The sequence below is a fragment of the Streptopelia decaocto genome (assembly GCF_964273445.1).
Source record: "Streptopelia decaocto genome assembly, chromosome: 15".
Taxonomy (NCBI): Eukaryota; Metazoa; Chordata; class Aves; order Columbiformes; family Columbidae; genus Streptopelia; species Streptopelia decaocto.
Genome location: NC_138670.1, coordinates 14265292 through 14289087, shown reverse-complemented (window position 1 = coordinate 14289087; position 23796 = coordinate 14265292). Strand labels below are relative to the sequence as shown.

At 46.8% G+C, this 23796-nt stretch overlaps 1 protein-coding gene across 4 annotated transcripts in view; it reads left to right on the top strand.

Moving 5' to 3' along the window:
• Positions 1-23796, top strand: part of MORC2 (MORC family CW-type zinc finger 2) — a 56536-nt gene that overhangs the window by 13930 nt on the left and 18810 nt on the right. For 2 of the 4 annotated variants that reach the window (XM_082065988.1, XM_082065991.1), the window contains exons 5-11: positions 9127-9217; positions 10662-10770; positions 12423-12582; positions 12663-12774; positions 16456-16581; positions 19615-19694; positions 23012-23094. In XM_082065988.1, coding sequence (XP_081922114.1) covers positions 9127-9217; positions 10662-10770; positions 12423-12582; positions 12663-12774; positions 16456-16581; positions 19615-19694; positions 23012-23094 — 761 coding nt within the window. The other 2 variants (XM_082065989.1, XM_082065990.1) reach the window with 2 other exon arrangements.

Here is a 23796-nt window from a genome sequence, read left to right as displayed (position 1 = left end):
TAAAATACCCTCTCTTGAGGTAGTCTATGCCAAGGATGCACGGAGCATCTGGACCAGTCACAATAGGATGCTTTTGCCAGTTTTTTCCAGTTAGGCTCATTTCAGCCTCTACAACAGTCAGTTCCTGGGATCCCCCAGTCACTCCAACAATATTGATGGATTGCGTTCCTTTATAATTAGAAGGAATTATTGTGCACTGAGCACCAGTGTCCACTAAAGCTTTGTACTCCTGGGGGTGTGTTGTACCAGGCCATCGTATTTGTACAGTCCAATAAACTCTATTATCCCTTTCCTCCACCTGGTTGGAGGCAGGGCACCTCTAATTTCTGTTTTGCACAGTCTCTGGATGTGAATTAGAGGTTCCTTCAAGAGCATCAGAATCTCTTCTGCTCCTTTTGTAAACTGGAGCAGCCACCTTCCTAGGAGTTTTTCCTTTGATCTCACGTACTCGTTCCTGAAGTTCTGAGGTAGGTCTTCCATGCCACTTATTCATGTTTTCTCCCTGCTCATGTAGGAAGAACCACAGTGAACCTCTTTTTGTGGGCTGCCTCTGTCCTCTCTCTCGAGACTGGAAACGCCTTTTCCTAACAGCTGAGACATAGGTTTGTGCAGGTCGTGAATGGTATGTGTCTTCTCTGAGTTCTTTGATTTCTTGCAACAGCTTTTCAAACCGGTCATCAGATTTTTCACACAGTTTCTCTACAGCAGAGACACAAGCCCGTAGAGAACCAGCAAGGCTGTCCTCAAAGTTCCGGAGCTGCTCAATCACTTCAGTAATATCTTGTATACCTCGTGATGACCAGACCATTCCTGCCAATGACTTAGCATATGCCGGTGGTGCACTTTGTACAAATCTGCGCCACAGAGGTCGTGTACAATTGATTCTATCTGGGTCTGTCCCCTCTTGGCTGTTTGGTTCAAAATAGATGATCTCTCGCACAGCTAATTCTCTCAGGAACTGAATACCTCTCTCCATAGTATTCCAGTTCCCTAACTTGGATATACAATCTTCCTTGTAGGGAAATCTTACTTTCATAGCTGCCAGGAGTCGGGCCCAGAGAGTAGTGGCATTAGACTCTCTTGAAATTGCCCTATCAATGGTGGAATCTCTTGACAGAGATCCCAGCTGCCTGGCTTCACCACCTTCCAATTCAATTGTTCCTGCCCCATTGTCCCAGCATCGGAGCAGCCAGGTTAAAATATTCTCGCCTTCACGACGACTAAAGTCTTTTCGCAGATCTCTCAGCTCACCTGGAGAAAAGGACCGAGTGATGGTCACTTCATCTCCTCCCTGTCCTGATGATGATGGCCCTTGGGTTGATGTTGGCCCTGTGCCATCATCTGCTGCACGGGTAGTCTTTCTAGTGACTTTCTTACAACCGGCAACTGATGCTGATATGGGTTTACCATCATTTGATTCACTTCCAGAGTCTGAATGACTGTCACAGTGGTTACTGTGGTTACAGCAGCAACAGTGCCCAGTGTGTGAAGAAAGGGGGGCTGCCTTAGCCTGTGAGGCTGGAGAAGTAACGTTATCAGCAATGTCCTTGGGCTGCGTAGGAGCCGTACCTTCAGCCTGCGAAGCCGCGGTTGGCGGGGGGGCAGTGGCAGCAGCTGCAGCCTTTGCTGCTTTGCTCTTTCTCGAGCGGCCAGGAGAGCTTTTTGCTAAAGCTTCCGAAGACGCATCGCAAATCTCAGGACAACAAAGAGACGCAAACCTCCTGTTGAACGCCATTTCTCTTAACAGAAGCACAAACTGACACACATTCAGCAAACCAGATAACACCATCACAGTTCTATCAAAACTCCAAGGATATTCAAAATTCTCTAAAACATTTGCGAACTCTCCTAGCGAAAAAACGAAAGTATTGTTAGTCAGCCTTTCTAAAGATTCGCTTGACCAATTAGCAAACACAGAGCCGTTCTGCTCTTTAATCTCTCCTGGAGGCTTTTCAAGGTAAAGCAGAAGCGAGTAGAAATTAATTAGCGGCTGCAGTATAATGAAATAAACCAGTGACAAACCACACAGTATCATCATGATCATTGTCCAGTTCCTTGTTGTTATATAATGAATACTTCGATTTAAAAAGAAAGCCCAACACAGATATGGAATCAATGAGCACAATGTAGAAAACAACTGATACAACTTATGCCATAACATCTTTAAATCAATGTAATTCACTTTGCCTTAATACCACTAAATAATGTCCGAAGCAAACAGACGCGCGAGTATCACAACTCTATGAGATGGCACCGTGCCAAGAAAACTGAAAGGTACGTTAGAGCAGTAGAAAAGCCAAAAATCTTCAAATTTACCCCTTTCTCATGCCCCACGTTGGGCGCCAAATTATCTGTCGAGGGTTAAGATTGCGGGGTGACAATAAAACCCTGGCAGATGTATTGTTAACCCCCTCTCCCCCCCACTTCCCCCTTTTTGCCCCTCCCTCTCCCCCCTTCCCACTCAGGACAGGCGATCGGGAGGGAAAGAAGGACAGAGAGAAGAGAGTTGGAAAAATTAAAGATGTTTTACTAATGCTACTAATAAGAATAGAGAAAATAATACAAAATATACAAAACCAATCTTGAAAGTCTCAGCAACTGCAGAGCTGGCCACCAAAGTCCAGGATTAGACTCTGCAACCAAGCGGAGCTGGATTCAGTCTCTCACTAGGCCTCAGTTCTCAGGGACGACCAGCCAGATCCTCTCCTAAGGTCGGCCATAAGCAGAAGGGAAAAAGGGGACGAGATCCTCGTGATCTCCCACTTTTATATGAAGTATTCACGTGAATGGAATGTTATACACAGTTGGTCAGTTTCTTGGTCACTTGTTTCTCGTCGCCCCTCTCGCGAGATGTCCATCCATGCTTATCAATATGTTTGCATTCCATTGCTAAGTTTACCAAAACATGGGTCTGGTTCTCCAGGAAAATGCAGTTAATATGAAGGCTTTAGCTGACAGGCAAAATTCACTGAAAGAGAAACTTGTTTTTAGCAAAACCAGGACAATGAGTAAAATAAACCCAGGTATATCTGGGGGCATTCAACAGAGGCAAGAGCTGAACTGCTCAAGTGAACTGTTCCATGGACACATTCTCTGTGTTACTCTGTCCTGTTGTTGTTCAGTCTCATTGGTCTTGTTCTGTGTTGGACACTTCTAGATTTGCCTGGCAAGATCTGAAAACAGAGAAGGGTATAGCGAGGCAATAAACCAAATTTGAGTGCTCTGTCTTGATAGATCCTGATTGTCAAGCAAAATGCCAGCTCCTCAACTGAAGTTAGTGGAAGGTGCAAGCGATTAGCATTTCTACAAACTAGGTATGTTTCTCAAGTGACGCTGTGGTGGTTTAACCCCAGCCGGCAACTAAGCACCATGCAGCCAATTGTTTGCTCTCCCCCAGTGGGTTGAGGGAGAGAATCAGAAGCGTAGAAGTGAGAACACCCATGAGTTGAGATAAAGGGGTTTAATAAGTAAAGCAAAAGCCGTGCACATAAGGAAAGCAAAACAAGGGATTAATTCACTAATTGCCGTCTGCAAGCAGGTGTTCAACCAGCTCCAGGAAAACTGGGCTCCATCATGTCTAACAGTTACTTGCGAAGACAAACACTGTAACTCTGAATGTCCCGCCCTTCATTCTTCTACCCCCAAAATACATACTGAGCATGACATCACATGATGTGGAACATCCCTTGGGCTGGTCTCACCAGCTGTCCTGGGTGTTCCCTCGCAGTGTCTCGTGCATCTTCAGCCTCCTGGATGAAAAGTCTTTGACTTGGTGTAAACATTGCTCAGCTACAACCAAAAAACATCAGTGCATGATCAACGTTCTTCTGGTACTAAATGCAAAACACAGCACTATACCAGCTATTGGGAAGAAAATTAACTCCATCCCAGCTGAAACCAGGACACACTCCTACTGCAATTGCATTATGAACTTGCTGCATTGGCTCTGTTAATGATCACACTGAATTGTGTGGTGTGAAGATCAAATATGTTTGTACTCAAGCTGCTCAACCTCCTCTCGGGCAGTTCAGAGATCAGAAGGTCTCCCCGCAGCTCCTGTTCTCCAGCTGAACCCCCCAGGTTGCTCAGATGCTCCCATCACACTTGTGCTCCAGCCCCTCACCAGCTCCGTTCCCTTCTCTCAACTCACTCCAGCACCTCAAGGCCTTTCTTGGCCTGAGGGGCCCAGAACTGCCCCCAGGATTCGAGGTTTGGCCTCCCCAGGTCCCAGCACAGGGACGGTCACTGCCCTGGGCCTGCTGGCCACACCAGTGCTGGTACCAGCCAGGATCCTGTGGCCTCTTGGCCACCTGGGCGCACACTGGCTCATGTTCAGCCACTGTCACTAACACCCCCAGGGCCCGTTCCAGCCGCTCTTCCCCAGCCTGCAGTGTTCATGGGGTTGTTGTGACCCAAGTGCAGGACCCAGCACTTGGCCTTGTTGAACCTCAGACAATTGGCCTCAGCCCATTGATCCAGTCAGTCCAGATCCCTCTGTATGGCCATCCCACCCCCCAGCAGATCAACACTCCCACCCAATTTGGTGTCATCTGCAAACTTACTAAGGGTGCACTCAGTCCCCTCATCCAGATCATTGATAAAGAGATGAAACAGAACTGGCCCCAATACTGAGCCTTGGGACACCAGTCATGACCGGCCGCCAACTGGATTTAGCTCCATTCACCATGATTCTTTGGGCCTGGCCCTCCAGCCAGTTTTTATCCAGCAAAGACCCTGTGTCTGTATCTCTTGAATTGAGGAGACCAGAACTGGACACGGTATTCCACACGCAGCCTGACAAGCACTGAGTAGAGTGGGATGTTCACATCTCATTGTCTGTAGTATTGCCTCTGTGGACACAGCCCAGGATCCCATTTGACTTTGTTGCTGCAGTGGTGCACTCCTGTTCCACTTCTTGTCCACCAGGTCCCTTTCAGCAGAACTGCTCCCCAGATCCCAGCCTGTATTGGGCTCTTTGGTTGTTTCATCTCAGGTGCAGGACCTTGCCCTTCCCTGGAACTTCGTACAGTTCTTGCTTGCCCACTCTTCCAGCCCATCCAGGTCTCCCTCTAAGATGTCTCTCCCTTCTCATATGTCCAGTTCACAACCATCAGCAAACTTGGTGAGGGTGCTTTCGTTGCTGTCATCCAGATCCCTTATGAAGATGCTGAACAGTGTGGGGCACAGCATCAATCCCTGAGGGACCCTGCTTGTGACAGGCTCCCAGCCAGAGTGAAAACCATTGATGATCACCCTTTGAGCATGACCTGTGAGCCAGTTCCCTCTCCATCTTGCAGGTGATCCGGCTGGTCTGTGTCTTGCCAGTGTGTCTGGGAGCAGGCTGTGGGAAACAGCGTTCAGTGCTTTGCTGAAGCCCAGCTAAACAACATCCACTGCTACACATGCGGACAGAAAGTGCTGCCTTGATGTAGAAGGTGACCGGGTCAGTCAGGCATGACTTACCTTTGGTAAATCCATGCTGGCTTATCCCAATCACCTGTTTCATTTGGCTTGGTGTAGTTTTTAAGGGGATCTGTTTCATTCCTTTCACAGTAAATACATCAGTTCTTGCTTCTTGTTGCCATTTAGTGCTGGGCCAGCAGCTAAACAGCAAAACACCTTTCCTTCTCTGGAGGGAAGGGAAAGAGGACAAAAGACTTGTAGGTTGAAATAGAAACAGATTTAATATTAAATAGAAAATGATACAAAACAAATACGTAGCCGCTAGGATGTGTGCTCCCAGCAATATACTCCTGAAGGTGGACACTGTGAGCTCAGTGAGTCCAGTAAAGGTGCAGAGAGCAACAGCAGGACACAGGGAGGGTGATGGAGCCAGCCCCTGGCAGCAGGAGCAGGGACCCCAGGGGTGGTGGCCATTGAGGAAAGAGCCGTTCCCAGCAACTTGCTACTTAAATATGGAATGTGATGTTCGTGGTGTAGAATACTTCTGTTGGTCAACTTGAGTCAGCTGTCCTGGACCTGCTCCTCCTTGTGTTGTACTTCTACTTACTTGCAAAACATGAGAAACTGAGGGGCGACTGTGGCTTCCCCATCAATAAGCATCAACATCAGTAAGCTCTTGTGTTCTTTCGTGCTTAGTGCTGAACACCAAACACCGGAGAGTTACTGAAAGAAGACATCAACTGCATCCCAGGATGCTATCTTACTAATCTCAAACTACATTCAAAACAGAGGATCATGCCAACTATCAACAAGAAAATAAACTAACCTTATGGAAAATTACCTCAGTTCAGCTAAACCAGCACACTCCTTAAACTGTATTTTTGAAGTTTGGAAGCTCAAAAGTGCTTTTGTTTTACTGGATGCAGTTAATGAAGTGCTAATGTCTTGGTTACTTTATTAGATCATGTATTTTTAAAATACTGTTCGTCATTCCTCATAATGATGAGGAATGAAGTTTAAATGTAACTGGGATTCTAGCACTTAAAGTGTGTGTACATGGTTTTGTGTGTAGGCAGTGACACTCAGGGGACAACCCTCGGGGGGCTGGTCTGTGCATTTCTCCAGGGAAAATATCTCTAACCTTGCAGCACGTTGACATTTCCTCTCAAGTTAACATGTTTTTGAAATAAATCACAGGAACTTGTATCAAACTGATTATCACTAATGACTAGCTGTGTTGAGCCATTTCTCTCAGGTGGCTGGGTGTCTGTGTTTGTTAGGGTGATAAAAGACTTTAGAGTGTCTCCCCTGTTCCCCTGTCCCAGGGAAAGCTTGACTGGAAGTAAACTTGCTTTAGGCTGATTTCCCCAGGTAGTGAATTAGATACTTTGGCTCTGGGAGATTTTTTGAGGATGCTGCCAAGTGAACTGCAAGTACTCTACCTGATGCAAATGTATCAGATGAATTTACGGAGAAGGAGAACTTTCTGTGCTCAGATTGGGACCTTCTTTAATATATTCTCAACAGGAGAGCCTGGAAGCAAGTGAGGACTGTCCTCAAACGGCGGAGCCTGGTCTGGCTTCGGTGGTTGCCCTGTGACCCCTGCGGGGAGCAGGCACTGCCTGTGCTGTGACTCCCGTCTGGCCCTCAGGAGGATGCTCTGGTGCTGGCCTGGAGGACCAGCGGTCGGGACCCGAACAGCTCAGTCCCTCGGTTCTTCATCCCAGGTGTCTCATATTTCTTATTTGGAAACTTTTTATATGTGCCCTTGATTCCTTTTCTTGGGCTGTGAAGATCACTCTGCCATCCTGAGTGAATTCCTTTGGATTGTTTTTTCGCTCGTCTCTTTGGAACAGATCACATCACCCCCTTCTTGTTGCCAGGGAGGTGGTTTGGTTTGGTTTGATTTTGTTTTGAATCCAGTGATTCTGAGACACGACAAAATGGAAACAGTGTGACTAAAATAGCCTTAAGTGAAACTCCCTCCAGAGCCTTAACTCAAAAAAGCTGGAAAATAATTCATTTGTACCTTAACTCTTGAGAGGAAGTAAAGATTAAATCTCTCGCAGAGATAGCAAGCCTGGAGCAGAGGGATGTTCTCTTGCTCCAGAGTCGTCCCCTCTGCTCAGCATCATCTTCATTCTTCTGCCCAAAAAGAAGGAGCTTTGTAGGGTGCTTTTGTACATCCAGCATTGAGTAATAAACCATATGGTCACCTTTTCTGAGAGAGGAAATGCTTTGGACAATTGCTCTTTTCCCTTTTTAGGCTTCTCAAATTTTTTTTTAAATAGTTGTTGATGCAGCTTTCTATGTAGTAAAAGGGTTCCAGTAGCCTTGTCTTCTGAGAACATCCCCTGTCCTGTTTCCTGGCCAGGCTTTGAAACTACCACAGTAATATAATAATAATATAATCATCGTTAGTATCCTTACCCAAATTTCTGAATACAAGATAACGTAACATTTTCTCTGTTTGGCTGGAAAATACTGTAGTAGGCTGAAGGAAAGGAAGAGGTACTGTCATCCAGTCAGAAACTGGGTTTGAAATAACTGGACCTTTGTTATGAACATACTGGATTGAGGCAGCAAGGTGCTTGCACAGTTGTTCCTCTGTATTTTCACCCTGTAATTTGGGGCTTTAAATCTAAATGTTGTTTCAATGGAAACTGGCATTCTGACACCCAGCTCGGTTGGTCTTGTGTTAGACCAGCAGTGTTAGTACTAAACTCACTGTAGAAACTCGCTGTCAGCACTAGTGGACCTGGGCAAGTCTCCTGTGAGCTTGAATGCAGCTTGTCCGCAGCTCAGCCCCCGTGCTCCCCTGCAGCTTGTGTACACATCTGAGGGCTGTCATTGTTGTCAGCCTTCCTGTTAAGGCACTTCGTGTTCCTTGTCTCTGGAACTGCATTTCATTTCTCCCAGTAAACTCTATGGTGAAGTGATTGTTATCTCTTGGGGGAAGGGAGAGGAATTGTTCTGTCCTATGGATGATGTTAAAAGGCTTTATCCTTTGAACAATAGAACCCCTTGAACTAAAAATGACAGACCCTGTCAACTGCAAAGCCATCACATCCTTTCATTTTGTCCCGCGCTAATAAGATACTCTGTTAATTGCTGCAGTACTTGCTAGTACTGCCTTTTCACCCACAGCTGTGCTGCTGCCAGCGCTGCAGGAATCTGCTGTGAAAATTAGCTGTTGTCTTACTAGTGCATTAATTAATCATAGCATTCGGTTCAATGCCATGAAGAAAAACCCGATGTTTAGCATGAACTCAAGACGTTTTCTAGTTTTCTACAGCACTGACTTGCCTGCTGCCACGTGGGTTTGTTCTGTGTCCCACAGAACTGCCACGTCCCGGGGCAGCGTTTGGTCCATGTTGGTAACTGTGGTGGACACAGCAGATCATCTGTGGACATTTTTTGATAAAGAGAAATGTCTTTGTGCAGTTTGGATGGTGCACTGGGCTAGCCTGAAACTCCAAACTCTTGTCAGTGTAACAGCATCACTGCAAAGCTTTTGATAATGTAAATGCCATTAGGCAATATATATGTTAGAGAGCTCTGTGACAGAGCTTCAGGATGAGACTTTGGCTTGGGCTTCTGGCCTCTTCTGTGTTGTAGTCCTTCTGTGCTGCTTATGGTGGTGAATAAGTTTGTCTAAAAGATGTATGTGTGTGTCTGTATATTACAATAAACATTCTTTTTGTTCCCTGTCTCTTGTTCCAGATGAAGCTGCCAGTGTTACTCAGTTCGGTAAATCAGCCAAGCGATCACCTGAGTCAACTCAAATTGGCCAGTATGGGAACGGCTTGAAATCGTAGGTATAACAGAACCAGCCTCCGAGACTGTGGAGGTTAGAGCTGAGATATTGAATGTATTTTTTGCTCCAAAGTTCTTATATTTTTCTTCTTTTAGATGAAATCTAAATAAAGATACCATGGTTTGGTAGGCAGGAACTCTTGGAACATCTGCTGTAGTTCTTCAGTGGCAGCATGTCCAAAGCTGATGACAGTGTTTTACTGTAATGTTTGTGCGATGCAGAGGATGCAGTTCAGAGCTGGGGGGAAAAAATGTTAGAGCAGGAAACAAAACCTTAATATGCCTGTAAGAGACAGATGGTAAAATTGGAGCAAAATAGTGCTGCAGGCTCTCATTAGGAAGGTTGTCTTGTGCAAGTCAGATGGACTTATACCTTTTATTTTTCTCTTAAACAACTGCATGGAGAAGAAGGGGAATGATGGAAGGAATGAGGGAAGGAGAGGGATTAAGTGTGAAGGAAATCTTGCTGGTTGGAGGAGATTTGCTAAGAAAGAGAAAGTGTTTGCTGTAGCGAAGTGCTGTATTTGGGAAAGTTAAAGGGCTTTTATGGCTTACTCAGATCAGCTCTTCTGCTTGATGCGGTTTTATGCGGCTTGCTGCTGGAATCTGTGGGACTCTGTAAATATCTATGGAGAAAGGAAAAAAGGGGATGTAGGGGATCTTGAGATACTATTGATCCAGCTGCAGTGCAGGACAGATCCCAGAGGACACATCGCTGTCCTGTTCTTAACCTTGAGCAAGAGACATACTGTATTACAGCTGAGAAATGCAGAATGAAGCCTAAACATGCGAAAGGCGAGCCTTGGTGTTGCATTAAGCCAATCTAAAGAGAAGTGAACTGGCAGAACACTAATCCTTGTTTTAATACTATGTTAATTTTTTTGTTAACTTTTTTTGGACAAGTTTGGTAATAGGGTAAAAGAAGATGGGGAAGGCACTGTTGGGTATAGGAGAGTGGGGAGGAAGATGGGACTGTCCCTTTTCGTGACAACTACCTGCTAAGTTGCATTAGCCGAAGTGTCACTGAGTCCTTAAGGTTAGACATTAGGAAATAAATTGTCTGTCTCCAAGAAACTTGTCTGCTCCAGTTCATTTTGTGTACAGTGGAATGAAGCGTGCATTCGCTTTCTCACATTTCTGCTCATCGATTTGAAGGTTATTGTCACATCTCACCTTAGTCTACATAGCATGAGTCTGGAAAGCTGTGCTGTACCTCTGCTCCTTTTAATTGTGACTGGTGTTAAATGCTTTGAAACGTTAAAAAATGTCCAGATTGAGAAACCTTTTGAAAGGAATGAGATGTTGCTGTTGAAGCCCATGTGCCGTACCAAGTGTTGGCATCTCATAGTTAAACATAATGGGAAGAAAACTCTGTAATGTGTTCTGCTTTTGAAAAATTGTTGGGCATCAGGTCTAACATGCAGACTGAAATCTGTCTCCAGGGGTTCCATGCGGATTGGGAAGGATTTCATCCTGTTCACAAAGAAAGACAACACCATGACCTGCCTCCTGTTGTCACGGACGTTCCACGAGGAAGAGGGCATCGATGAGGTTCGTGTGTCCTTTGTTGTAATGAACTAACGCAGCGCATAGTGTCTCGTCTGAATGTCCCCAGCTGTCACAGCGGAGTCTGTGGCCGTGTTGGTTGCCACACTGGTTGGTTGAACACAAGCCCTCTGGGGAGAGGCTGAGGGAGCTGGGCTTGTTTAGTCTGGAGAAGAGGAGGCTTAGAGCTGAGCTCAGCACTCTCTAGAACTACCTGAAGGGCAGTTCTAGCCAGGTGGGGATTGGGCTCTTCTCCCAGGCATCAGCAATAGGACAAGGGGCCATGGGCTTCAACTCTGCCAGGGGAAATTGAGGCTGGATATTAGAAAGCAATTCTGTGCAGAGAGAGTGGTCAGGCATTGGAATGGCTGCCCAGGGAGGTGCTGGACTCACCGGCCCTGGAGGTTTGTAAACTGAGACTGGACATGGCACTTAGTGCCATGATCTAGTCAATGGACTGGAGTTGGACCAAGGGTTGGACTGGATGATCTCTGAGGGCTTTTCCAACCCAGTCCATTCTGTGATTCTGTGATCAGTGAGTGGTTTTCTCGTGGTGATAAACTTGTAGGGATTCTGCAAAGTTATCACAGGTTTTTTCCCTATGGTTTTAATTCAGTTTGAGTTTGGAGTTTGAAGGGCTGCTTTTTGTTTGAAGTTTCTTATGCCCAGACTTCTTGCATTTTCCTTTTCCCACAAAATTTGAGTTTGAGATATATTTAAATTTATTGCTTTGGTTTGATTTTCTGTAGAGAACTGAAGGCATGATTGAAGTTGCTACTTGCAGGTCATAAACTCGAGACATGTCTCTTCCTTCAGATTTTTTTTCAGTAAAAAATCAGTGTGGTTCTGCCTATTGAAAACATGTGTATCTTAATATATAATTCAGGCATTATTGTTCTGTATTCAGACTCTTAACATGGAAGTATTTTTGTGCTCAAGCACAAGTATTTTCCAGGCAAGGCCAATAAAGAAAAGCGTTAAATTTGCACTGGGATGATATCTAAGAAAGCGTTTTCCATTGTGGTGGGGAGGGAGCTCTGCGGTGTTTGCTGGCGGGCAGCTGATGGCTGAAGCAGGTTGGGAACAGTGATGTAGTTCCCACAGCGGCTCTGGAGCCAGAAATGTTGGCTTGACATCAATTCTAAAGTGAGGATGGGATTCGGTGCCCTCGATAGGCAGCTGCAGTCCATAATTCAGTCTGTGTTTTTGTTCCAAACAACAGAAAACACCAATAACCTTGCTAGAATCCCATAAAAATAATAAAGAGTGAGAGGATAAACATGAGTGAAGGATATTTGAGTTGAAGAGAGAAGTTAAGCACAGAGGCTGACATTCTTAAAGAAGCAAAGTTTGGATTTTTTTTTAGTATTATGAAAGTTATAGGAGGAGAGGAAAAGAAACAATGAGTATGTGAGCAACCATGCAGGTTACTTGGGAATGGTTCAGTGTACGACTAGATGACATAGGAGCGCAGCTCAGAGGCTACAAAGAGAGGTCCTCAAGCATCTGACAGGTGTGCAAACCACCGCAAAGCGAGGAAGGACTCTTGCCGTGACTTACGGGGCTGTTGGAAGGGTACGTTGCTCCCCTGTGATGCGCAGAAGGGGCTGACTGGAATGGGTGAACCTGAGTTGCTCTTGGTACGATGTGATTTGCAGGTTATCGTTCCCCTGCCCACCTGGAAAGCACAGAGCTGGGAGCCCGTGACTGACAACATGGAGAAGTTTGCTATTGAGACAGAGCTAATTTACAAGTATTCCCCTTTCAAATCGGAACAGGAAGTGATGGAGCAGTTCAATAAGATCCGTGGTGAGAAAGGTACGTATGGATGGTGCTGGTCATGGGCAAGGTGTTTGGGGTTTGGCTGGGATTCACCCGCTCAATTGTTATTTGCTCAGGCACCCTGGTGATCATCTTTAACCTCAAACTAATGGATAATGGAGAACCAGAACTGGATGTGACTTCTGACCCTCGAGACATTCAGATGGCAGAAACACCCCCAGAGGGAACGTAAGTTTGAATGGTATTACAGGCCCTTGGGCTCTGATCAAATTATGTGTTGGTTTTGGCTGTAGACTCTGTGTGTGTGTGTTTTTAAAAGGCTTCTCTTTTCTCTGGAGAATTCAGAAGATCTTTAGTTTGTTCTTTAGAAGTTTGAAGTGCATGTAAATGGCCCACGGGCATTATTGTTGTGTGTCGGGTGTGGGTGTGGATGCCTGTGTCGGCTTGTCTCAGCTTGATCAAAGCAGCAAACTCGCTGCCCTTCTTTAGGCACCTTAAAACAAAGGAGCCCTAAGCTGTGGGTTTTATTTTCCACGCTCATCAAAGATATGTTCATCAGAATGAGAGCTGGTTGTGAGTCTCGCTGCTCTCAAACTGGTGTTCAGTTTAGCGATTAACTGACGAGGTGCAGAGCAGAGCAGCCTCTGAGCGGATGGTGCAGACAGCGTGTGTCCCCAGGCCGTTCTGGGAGCAGGGCCAGCTCCTGGACATCCTGCGGAGGAGGGAGGGGATGTGCTCATGTCCCGGGGGAGTAACTTGGGGTTCTGCTCACTGCAGAACAATGTTTAGATTTCTTAAAGAGAAGCACGACTTAAAAGAGTTCGGTGGTGGGTTCACTCTATGATTTACTGCATGGGGGAAATACACCAAGCTGAATGCTGCTGACCTTCTCTGCAGGTGCCTGTACCTGTTCACAAAGCAAACTTCCAGGCGTCTTTCCTCCCTGATAACTGTTCACTCTGGAGTCTGTGTCCTGGAGCTCCGGAGACAAACTCAGGCCAGGCCTGTGTCCATTGCAGCGCAAACGGTCAGGATTCCTCTGTCCCTGATAACTGTTTGCTCCAGTCTGTGTTTTAGACCTCCAGAGGCAAACTTTCAGGCGAGGCCTTATGACCATATGCAGAGCAGACTTTCAGGAGACAATATTCTTAGGAAATAAAGAATTTAATGGAGCAGAGTAGCAGAAGAGCTGGCTCAAGCTGGTGGCTGCGCAGAGGTCCCCCAAGCATAGAAAGCTACAAACTTATATATTTACAGACCATTCACACCGTGATTCAGTCCAATAGCAACATTTCACCACTAGGTCCTTTTGCTCCCCATTGGATGCTTTTTCCCTGACTCCTTGTGGGCCTTTGTTTTGTTCAGCTGTAGACATTGTTTTTTGTCCATAGCCTTGCAGGTGCTGTCTTAGTCTGAATAAATGCTTTCTTCTCAGCAAAGTGCAAAACAGGTCCCGTTTTGCAGTTATCTGTAATGTCTCCGTGTTAGCCCTGGGTCGTTGTTTTCCCACTCGGTTCCGTTTTTCCCAGCAAAACGCAAATTAGACTTTATCTTGCAAGGGTTCAGTGTAGTCTGCAGTTGCCCTTGGTAAATATGAGCAGGACTTCACAGCTTAAAATTTTAGCAAATCTAGCCTACCAAGTAACATGAATCAAAGAGTATATTAAAAATCATACAACCTTATATCTCTAAATAATTCATTACATTTTGTCTGCATCTACTTAAACTAAATGATTAGTATTGAACTTGAATCCTGCTCATCCACTGACCTGTGAGTAGTAAAACCATTGCCGTACACCTCAGGTATTTAGCAGGGAGAGCTCAAAGTGGCTCATCCAGGCTGTCGTATTTATAGAATGAAGTGGTTGACTCGTAGTCAAATTGCAGACAGTAAGAAAAGTGCGTATGAGACTTGTGCGCTCACAAGTTCCTGGCGTTCAGCTGCTGTTCTGCTTCCCTGTGGGTCTCCTGGAAGGAGTTCTTGGCCTGGTTACATCTCAGGCCCTTCCCTCCTCTGGAGCCTGGACCAAACCGCTCTGGTTTGGCTGGTGGGGTCGAGTGCACCTGCCACAGCTCACGGGGAGGAGCAGACAGTGCTCAGGGAGAGCTGAGTGTTTGCTCAGCTTATCCAGGGGGGATTCTGACATGAGCCCTTGGGAAACTTTGTTCATTTGTAGTCTGAAAAGGAAAAACTGAGCTGCAGTGAGCCGAATGCTTGATTGAGTCGCAGAGCTCCTTGGACACACCTGGCAAGCTTTACCGTTTTTATGAAATTACATGCTTCTTCCCTGAGGTTCTTGAATTTCCTCTAAAAATACAGCTTTAAACACTGTAAACCTATTTATTTCTGTATGTATTAGCTTGCTGTTACTGAGTACGCAGGTGCAGAAAACGATTTGGGAGCCTCCAGGGATGTAATATGCTTCTCGGTTTGTTTGATACCCGCTGGTGAGCTTTCGTGATTACCTCTGATCACCGGAAGAGCTTCTTCCTCCTGCCCTAGTGGTGCCTTTTCTGTGTGCGACCGGTGCAGTTTCTGTTGAGCAGGCTCCTGGCTAACGGAGGGGTCAGAGCACACACTAGTGAGTGGGGCATGCGCTTGGTGTTAAATGGTCCAGTTTATAGGTTTGAGCTTTGTTTATCCAGCTGTATTCAGAACATCCTTTTCAATTTACAGTAATATGTGCATCAGTGTTTTGTAACAGTATTTAAAATGTACAGCTCAATAGAAAATCTCTGCAGAAGATGTGGGTAGAAAAAAAATTAAAAGAAAACCCTTACTGAATGTAGCTGCACGGCAATTAAAATAGGAAAGCCTTTTCCCCAGCTTTCTTGCTGGAGGTTGTCTCTGCAGTGTGTTTGGAAGTAGACAGCTCTGAGCTGGGATCACAGAATCACAGAATCGACTGGGTTGGAAAAGCCCTCAGAGATCATCCAGTCCAACCCTTGGTCCAACTCCAGCCCATTGACTAGATCATGGCACTAAGTGCCATGGCCAATCTCAGTTTAAAACCCTCCAGGGCCGGTGAGTCCAGCACCTCCCTGGGCAGCCATTCCAATCCTGACCACTCTCTCTGCACAGAATTGCTTTCTAATCTCCAGCCTCAATTTCCCCTGGCAGAGTTGAAGCCCATGGCCCCTTGTCCTATTGCTGACTGCCTGGGAGAAGAGACCAATCCCCACCTGGCTAGAACTGCCCTTCAGGTAGTTCTAGAGAGTGCTGAGCTCAGCTCTAAGCCTCCTCTTCTCCAGACTAAACAAGCCCAGCTCCCTCAGCCTCTCCCCATAGGGCTTGTGTTCAAGTCCTGGACCCGCTGGACCCGCTCCAGCACTTCAATCTCTTTCCTGACCTGAGGGGCCCAGAACTGAACACAATACTTCAGGTGTGGCCTCCCCAATGCAGAGTACAGCTGAAGGATCACTGCCCTTGTCCTGCTGACCACGCTGGTTTGGATACAGATGCTGACAGCTATAGCTGCACGAGGTGTGAATCTTGCCATAGGTGCTTCAGATCCACCGGGCAGCACAGAGCAGTGCAGGAGGTCACCGGCTCTGCCGGTCACTTGGCTCCCAGGGAGCAGTTTCTTGAGCAGTGAGAATCTTATGAGTTTTGTCCATGGAGAAACTTGTTTCTTTGGTTTGAATAGAGGAGGAGGCTCTGTGACAATAGTATGTCATGACCCTTCTTAATTGGAAGGCAGTGAAGGGGAAAAAACTGTGAAGGAAAGAGAAAACTGGAAGAGACTCCAAGATGATCACTGTGAATAAAGAGACACTGGTTACGCAGGGCATGAACCGATGGAGTCATCTCTGGGCTACAGGGACCGATGTGGGACAATGTCTGCTGGTCCGGAAGGGAACGCTGAGCAAACCGCTCGGTCTGTGCGAGCATCCATCCCTCTCTTGCAGAAAGCCAGAGCGCCGCTCCTTCCGCGCCTATGCTGCCGTGCTGTATATTGATCCCAGGATGAGGATCTTCATCAACGGACACAAAGTACAAACCAAGCGACTTTCCTGCTGCCTGTACAAGCCAAGGTAAGTGTTGGACCCAAAGTCTGCAGATGTGTGGGACCTTTTTGAGTTTCTTTACAGAAAAGGGTTAGCATTTTTCTCTCTGGGTGTATCCTGCAAAAATACATGTTAAAGCCACAGAAACAGATCATAAGAGAATGGGATATAGCACTGACATAAGGAAAAAAGAGGTACATAGTGGAAAATCTAACGCCTTTGAAAAATCACATGAGTAATTCGTGCAATTTGGCTTCCTGTCAGAGCAAACAAAGAAATGAAGATACTGGTTGTTCAAAATACCATATCCATACAAATTTGTTTAGTACCTTTTTTTTTTAAGTAGGACTAAGAAATACATGTGGTGCGTGTTAGACTTACTACTGAAAATAAGGCAGACTGAGCACATCAGAACAGTTGCTTCGAAATTAACTTTTATGTGTAGCTGATCTAGTTTTCAGTAGAGCTTGGGAAATACTTATCCCTATCTTCCTTTTAAATTCCCTTAAACAAAACAGCTGAAAGTGAGCTGAGGTGTGCAGCCAGTTGGCTTAACAGAGACTGGACAAGGTTATAAGGATGGGAGGGGAAAGGAAAACATGTATTCATTTGAGGCAGTAGTGTTCTTCTGTCCCAGGGAGCACACAGGCTGCGTTCCAGATACCTGAACATGATTTGTCTTAGTAAAATAGTAGTAATTTTATAGAGTATTTGCAGATTGTTTTACTATAACATTTTGGATTGCAGTAGCGTTTCAATAGTGTGGTCTCACTACCAAGCCATTGGGCACTTTGCCTGCAGTCGATGTCACGCCACTGATCGCTGCCTGCAGGGCCTGGCCAGTTCTCAGCTTACAGCTGCTCTGTCCGTCAGGCTCATATTTCCTCAGCTTCTTACATGAAAATGTGGGAAGTAGTATCAGAAACTTGGAAAAAGTCAAGGGAGATTACACCTACTACTTTGCCCTTGTTGATCAAGCCAAAGTCGTTCCATTGTAGGAGGCAGTCAGTAGGTACAGCCTGACACTGTAAATAAGTCCTGATTTGCTGGGTAGAGGTTCTCTGAACTTCTGTCTGTGTTTTACCTACATGTGCTGCTTCCTCTTGTGCCACAGCCCAACGAAAGTACCATGCAGAGCAAGCGGAGGAGGAGGGTATAGGTTTTTCTCTCATCAGAGGTCAGCTTCTAGTGAGACTCAGGCTGCCACTGCTAGCGCATGGCGCTCGCATTTTGATGATAATATAACGTGGACCAGGTCACCTCAGATGTTCATCTGCTTCAGTATCTTCCTTTTCAAGTGGTTGGTAGTTGATGCCTGGGAATAATTTTGTCCTAACCTGCAGGACTGTAACTGCTCAGCAATGGTAATTCATGACCAAGGAGTGATCTGACATGGAGGGCGAGAAGACCCAACTGCAAACGGGTTACACTGGCTGATGAGATGAGAAATGCTGTGCCATGGTCTCATAAGAGTGGTGCAATGCCAAGTGCTCAGGACCAGTTGTAGCAAATGGAGCTGGTGCTGGGGGATGAACCCTGCGCTGGGCTAAGGTGCCCCACGCTGACGCTCACCGGGTTAGTGCTGGGGCAGGTGTATCTAACAAATCTGCTTGTGCCGCATCTTTGCAGACTTCTTGTAGATCTGCTTATGATGGCAGGCCAACAAAAGTTCCCTAACACTGTAAAGATACTTACATTTAAAAACCCCCACTCCTGCAGCAGAGTAGTAAAGACTGTGCAAACAAGGCCTTCCTGCAGAGCACAGTGTAGGTGTTCCTGGACTTGGGGCAATTATTGTAGCCTTACCGAGTGTTACTGGAGTGTGTCCAGGCTGCTTCCTTCTGCTCTCAGACTCCTGATGCCTGGTTTGGGCTCTAGAAGCTGCGTGGCCATTGAGACAAGGCATGGAAACCTTCCCTGTGGGTTCTGAGAGCCAGCACAGCCCTTGGGGTGGGTGTCCACGCTTGTGGAAACTCAGCGTTTCACCTTCAGACACCTTAGCAGAGCTTAGTCTGCCCTGGGTGGCTCTTTCATGAGAGAAAACTAGTACATCAGTCCATCGTGAGAGTGAAGTTACTTTGCTTTTACAGCTACGGGTGATTTTTTTTCCTGTTTTCTCCCTGAACCTGCTGAGAAGGTTGCTTATACCCTTGATTTTCCCTTTAGAGTTGGGTTCAGAGCTCATGCATCCCCAGTCAGTCACTGGGCTTTGAGTGCTCTGCAGGTTAGTGCTGCTCCCCCTGCACTTGCACAGGGACCCCGATTTGTATGGGGGCATCCAGGGGAGGTGTACCCCCGTGGTGAGGTGTCTGTAGAGGACAGTTGGTCTGGCAGCGATGCTCAGCTCTGTTTTTTGCAGGGCCTCAGTAGCCCAGGCCAGGTAACTGTGCAATTTTCCCAGTCAGCAAAGGGGCAGGTAAGGGGCAGCGAAGGGTCTCCTGTCTGACAGCCCAAGCAGACAGCGTGCTGTGTTTGGTACGTGCTCAAGGGCTCTTTGCTCATCTTTGGGGAAGTGTCATGATGCCTGAGCCTAAACAGGTGTTAGTTTTAATCATATCCTCCTGCTAAAGGCCAGTGAACTACTGTAATAGAATGCCATTCATCTGTCAGTATGGAAGCACCTCTGCCCATCCATATAAGAAAGTCTGTTATAAACAGAGCCCGTGTGGAGATGGGCACTGTCAGACTGCACCTGTGCTCAGCCATTTGCAGCAGAAAGGAAGGGTCGTTTATCTGTAATGGGAGGGTTTTGAGAAGCTTTCCATATATATTCTCTCCTCCGTTTTGCTTCCTCTAAGCCTTTGGATTTCCTACAAGAATATTTCACCCTTACCAGCTACTGCAGAAGAGGGTATTGTGGTTGCAGCTACTACTGAAGTATCTCTGACTTAAAACTGCCTCAAAAAATGCTGAATTCCTGATACGTAAACCTTCATGTCCATTTATTGAGTCTGTTGAGAAGAGCAGAGTAACATGTGGAGACCTTGTTCTCTCATACAGTGATGAAATCTTGGTTTGACCGCACTGCTGTTTCTGATTAATTAGTTTTGGTCATCACAGGATGTACAAATATACTTCAAACCGTTTCAAGACCCGTGCAGAGCAGGAGGTGAAGAAAGCAGAGCACATGGCGAGGATCGGTGAGTCTGCGGGGTACGCATGCATCCTGATTTGCTGTAGCGAAGGAAAGGACTTAAAGAGGCTGCCTTGCTGGATGTGACCTGAAATTGCTTGCTTCTGTGATTATTATAGTTGCTCAGGAAATTAATTATCACAGCGACTACAGATGACCCACACTTACTTCCATATGATAGAGGGAACATAGATCGTTCCCTAAGAGCACTTCTCTGGGGATACACGTACAGAATCACCCCTGGGGTCACAGCTGCAGCCTGGCTAAGCTGCCGCCCTGTTACCCACAGTTCTGCTCTCACGTTTACGTGTCATTGGCTTTTGGTTCTGTTCTCTTTCTGCTCCTTCCCTGTTGAGGCAGTTGTTCAAAAAATAGATTTTTATTCTGTCACTTGATGTGAAGTGATTGACCTGGATGTACAAGGCCCCTTGAGGACATACCTTTTGTCCATCTAGTCTTCCCTTCCTATTAAGTCCTGTAGTCCTCAGGAGAAACCAAATTTGGCATTGTTGGATATTCAGCAAATAGAAATTACATAAGCATACAAATATAGCATATAACTTCATTAAATTTGCACAGATTTAACATACTAGGTGGTCTCCCTAACCCCTGATGGGGAAATGCCATAGTGAAGGAGGAATCTTGGAAGCTGTAGAACATGTTGACCTGTATCTTCTGGTTGGTTTCATAGGTCACCTTCATGAGTCAATCAGAGCATCCTTGGGCCAGAGCTGCCCCGGGCAGCGTGTGTGTGCGGGTCAGGTACCGCGTGCTGGTGCCGCGTTCAGCCTGTGCATGGTCCTGAAGGGCACCATGATTTCGACCCTGCCCAAAGCAAACCTGCAAAATGAAATGGTGTAAATTGCTGTGTTCCACATTCCTCCTTCATGAAGTACAACCTAACAAGATACTTGAAACTATGAACTTGAAGCAGATTTTATGTTGTGCCTCAGTCCTCATAGATGAATTTATTTTTAGATTGAGTCCTGTAGCCACAGCAGGTGTTCAGCACACACTTGCATTGCCTTCAAGAAGGTGCAAATAGCATGATTTAGAGAGGCTTCTTTCTTGCAGCAGTTGATGAGGTCTTAATGATGTTTAAAAGGTGAGCTTTTGTGTCTTGACACTGAAGACCGCTGCCATTCAGTGTCCCAAGGCTAAGAACAGATACCATTGGTGTGGAAACATAAACTGATTTAATCACCAGAGCTAGCCCACTGCCTCTGGTGGGGAAGTGCCTGCTGAGCAAAGGACTTTGAACATGATGCTGAAAACTCACGGCAACCCTCAGACTGTTTTCTGCAAGATTTGATCACACGAAGCCTCCAGGACTAAAACATTAACCTCAGCTTCAACAGCACAGATCTCCTTTCTTTGCTTCTAGGAAAATGAATTTAATCTGTAACAACCAAGTTATCTTGTTCTGCTGTTGACAGAGAAGATTAATTTCTTGTCATCTCCAGCATACGTTTTCTCTTCAGGATGCACAGCACCCTTAGGAGGGATCTCCAGCAGTCGTTGTGGTTGATGTGCAGTTTTCTCTTTCCAAAGCAGGGCTGTGTGGTGGGAGGTGGCGGGTCTCAGCTGAGCAGTCCCAGGATGCCGTGGCTGCCTCCCAGGGATGTGTTTGTTGGAATCCATCAGACTGTAGAACTCTGCTGAGGGATTGACTGATGAGTCTCTGGAAGTAGCTAATGGGCTTGCCGAACCAAAACTTTTGATAGCTGAAAAATAGCTGGAGGGATGGGGGGGCGGGAAACAAACAGCAAACCAACAAAAACTAAACCAAAACAAACAAACCAGAAAAAAGACTCTGGCCATTTGCATTCCCATACCTGCACAGAAAAATGTGCGTTTCCATAAGTAACGCTGACCGTGGCCTGGAGGACAGTGGACACCAGTTGTCAAACATTGGCTACAGCATCTGCGTTCCTTTTCTCTGGCAACTGAGCGCCTTTTTGGAGAGGTGCTTGGTAATCTCCAGGAGCTAATTGCTATCCTGTCAGCTTCTTGCTTACTTCATCCTCTGTAAATTCTAGGCAAGGTCACTCTTCCACTGTTGCATTTCCTTGCTTTGGGTGTCTTGCAGCTGCAGTCTCTCCATTTTGGGAGGGCAGGGGTTGCGATGGTCACAGGCTCTGCCTTGCTGTGAGCACCAGCTGGACCCCCACATTATGTCTGCGCCTGGCAGCACGTACCACTCTGCAACCTGTGCTTCATCGTTTCTTCTAGTCATCTTGCATGTAAACATTTCCATTCATGCTTTATTTGTACCAGTTTATTTCTGTTAGGAATCTCTCCAGCTCACCCAGGCTGCCGTGTCGCTGCGTCCTCTCTCAGAAATTGCCAGGTGAGCGCCGCAGCCGTAGCACGCGCGCCCAGGCGGTGCTTGCAAGTGGCAGCTGCAGCTCCAACTCGCCCTGCTCAAGCAGAGTGTCACTGGCCAGTCCACGTTTACCCCTGGAGCTCACGGTCTGCGGGACAGAGGAAGGTTACTCAATCAACTAATTCTTGTACAGCTGTGAGCAGAACAGGCTTCTAACCTGAAAGGGAACAGGAGAGGATTGTAGCCAATGCACTTTTGGATGGAGAGCATGCAGATGCAAGGTGCATGGTGCTAATTTATCAAAGCACCTTGTGTCTCTATTTTAGGAAGGGGTCTCCTCACTGAAAATGAAATTTATTGGATGAATCTTAAGCAATACAAGGACAATGTGTACCTATTGCCAGGCAATCTTGTTGGTAGTCTGGGAGAAAAGCGAAAGGGAAACTTCTTTTAAGTGATCAGGTGTAGTGGTAGCTTTTCGGAACACTGTATCCAATTTTGTGTGTAGCACAGATTTTTCTTTTTCCAGGTAAAATTTAGCAATTATCAAAGATAGAAGCATTTCTGAGAATAGCCCTTTTCCTTTGTCTCTGCAAGTAAATTATGTCTTTGTAACCCCTTTTCATGTCTGAACTCAGTCTTTGTTTTGTGAGAGCCCCTCTCTGCCTTTATACTTCTGGGCAGAGCAGGCAGGGCCGCTTGTGTCCGTATTCTTTCCAGCTCCTCTCTGACTTCCTCATGGATCCTTCCTTTAAACAAGCTTTTGCAGTTTAGCCCTGCTGTTATGCTGATGTTGATTGTGAGCCCTGAGCAAGTTTGAGATGGCATGTTGGTGGTGCCCTCTCATATATAAGGTTTTATTTTGTAATTTATGTTACCTTTGTACTGTTGCACGTCTCAGTCCAGCAAAGGCTGCTTGGAAATTGATGTCCTCAGATGGACGCCTTACGATACTCTGTACTGAATGGTTGGCATTGTTCTTTTCCCTTGTCTTTCAGCGGATGAGAAGGCTCGTGAGGCAGAGAGTAAAGCCCGTGCCCTTGAGCTGCGCCTGGGTGGGGATCTCACGCGGGAGTCCAGGGTGAGTGAGCCCTGCACTTCGGCAGCGCATCTCGCTTTGGGCACCGGGGTTCAGAGAGCCAGCTGTGAGCAGCGCCGGCTGTGAGCAGCGCCAGTTAGAGCAGTGCCGGCTGTGAGCAGTACCGGTTAGAGCAGTGCTGGCTGTGAGCAGTGCCGGTTAGAGCAGTGCCGGCTGTGAGCAGTGCCGGCTGTGAGCAGTGCCGGCTGTGAGCAGCGCCGGTTAGCGCAGTGCCAGCTGTGAGCAGTGCCGGCTGTGAGCAGTGCCAGTTAGAGCAGTGCTGGCTGTGAGCAGTGCCAGTTAGAGCAGTGCTGGCTGTGAGCAGTGCCGGCTGTGAGCAGTGCCAGTTAGAGCAGTGCTGGCTGTGAGCAGTGCCAGTTAGAGCAGTGCTGGCTGTGAGCAGTGCCGGCTGTGAGCAGTACCGGTTAGAGCAGTACCAGCTGTGAGCAGTGCCGGCTGTGAGCAGTGCCAGTTAGAGCAGTGCTGGCTGTGAGCAGCGCCGGCTGTGAGCAGTGCCAGTTAGAGCAGTGCCGGCTGTGAGCAGTGCCAGTTAGAGCAGTGCTGGCTGTGAGCAGCGCCGGCTGTGAGCAGCGCCGGCTGTGAGCAGTGCCAGTTAGAGCAGTGCTGGCTGTGAGCAGTGCTGGCTGTGAGCAGCGCCGGTTAGCGCAGTGCCAGTTAGAGCAGTGCTGGCTGTGAGCAGTACCG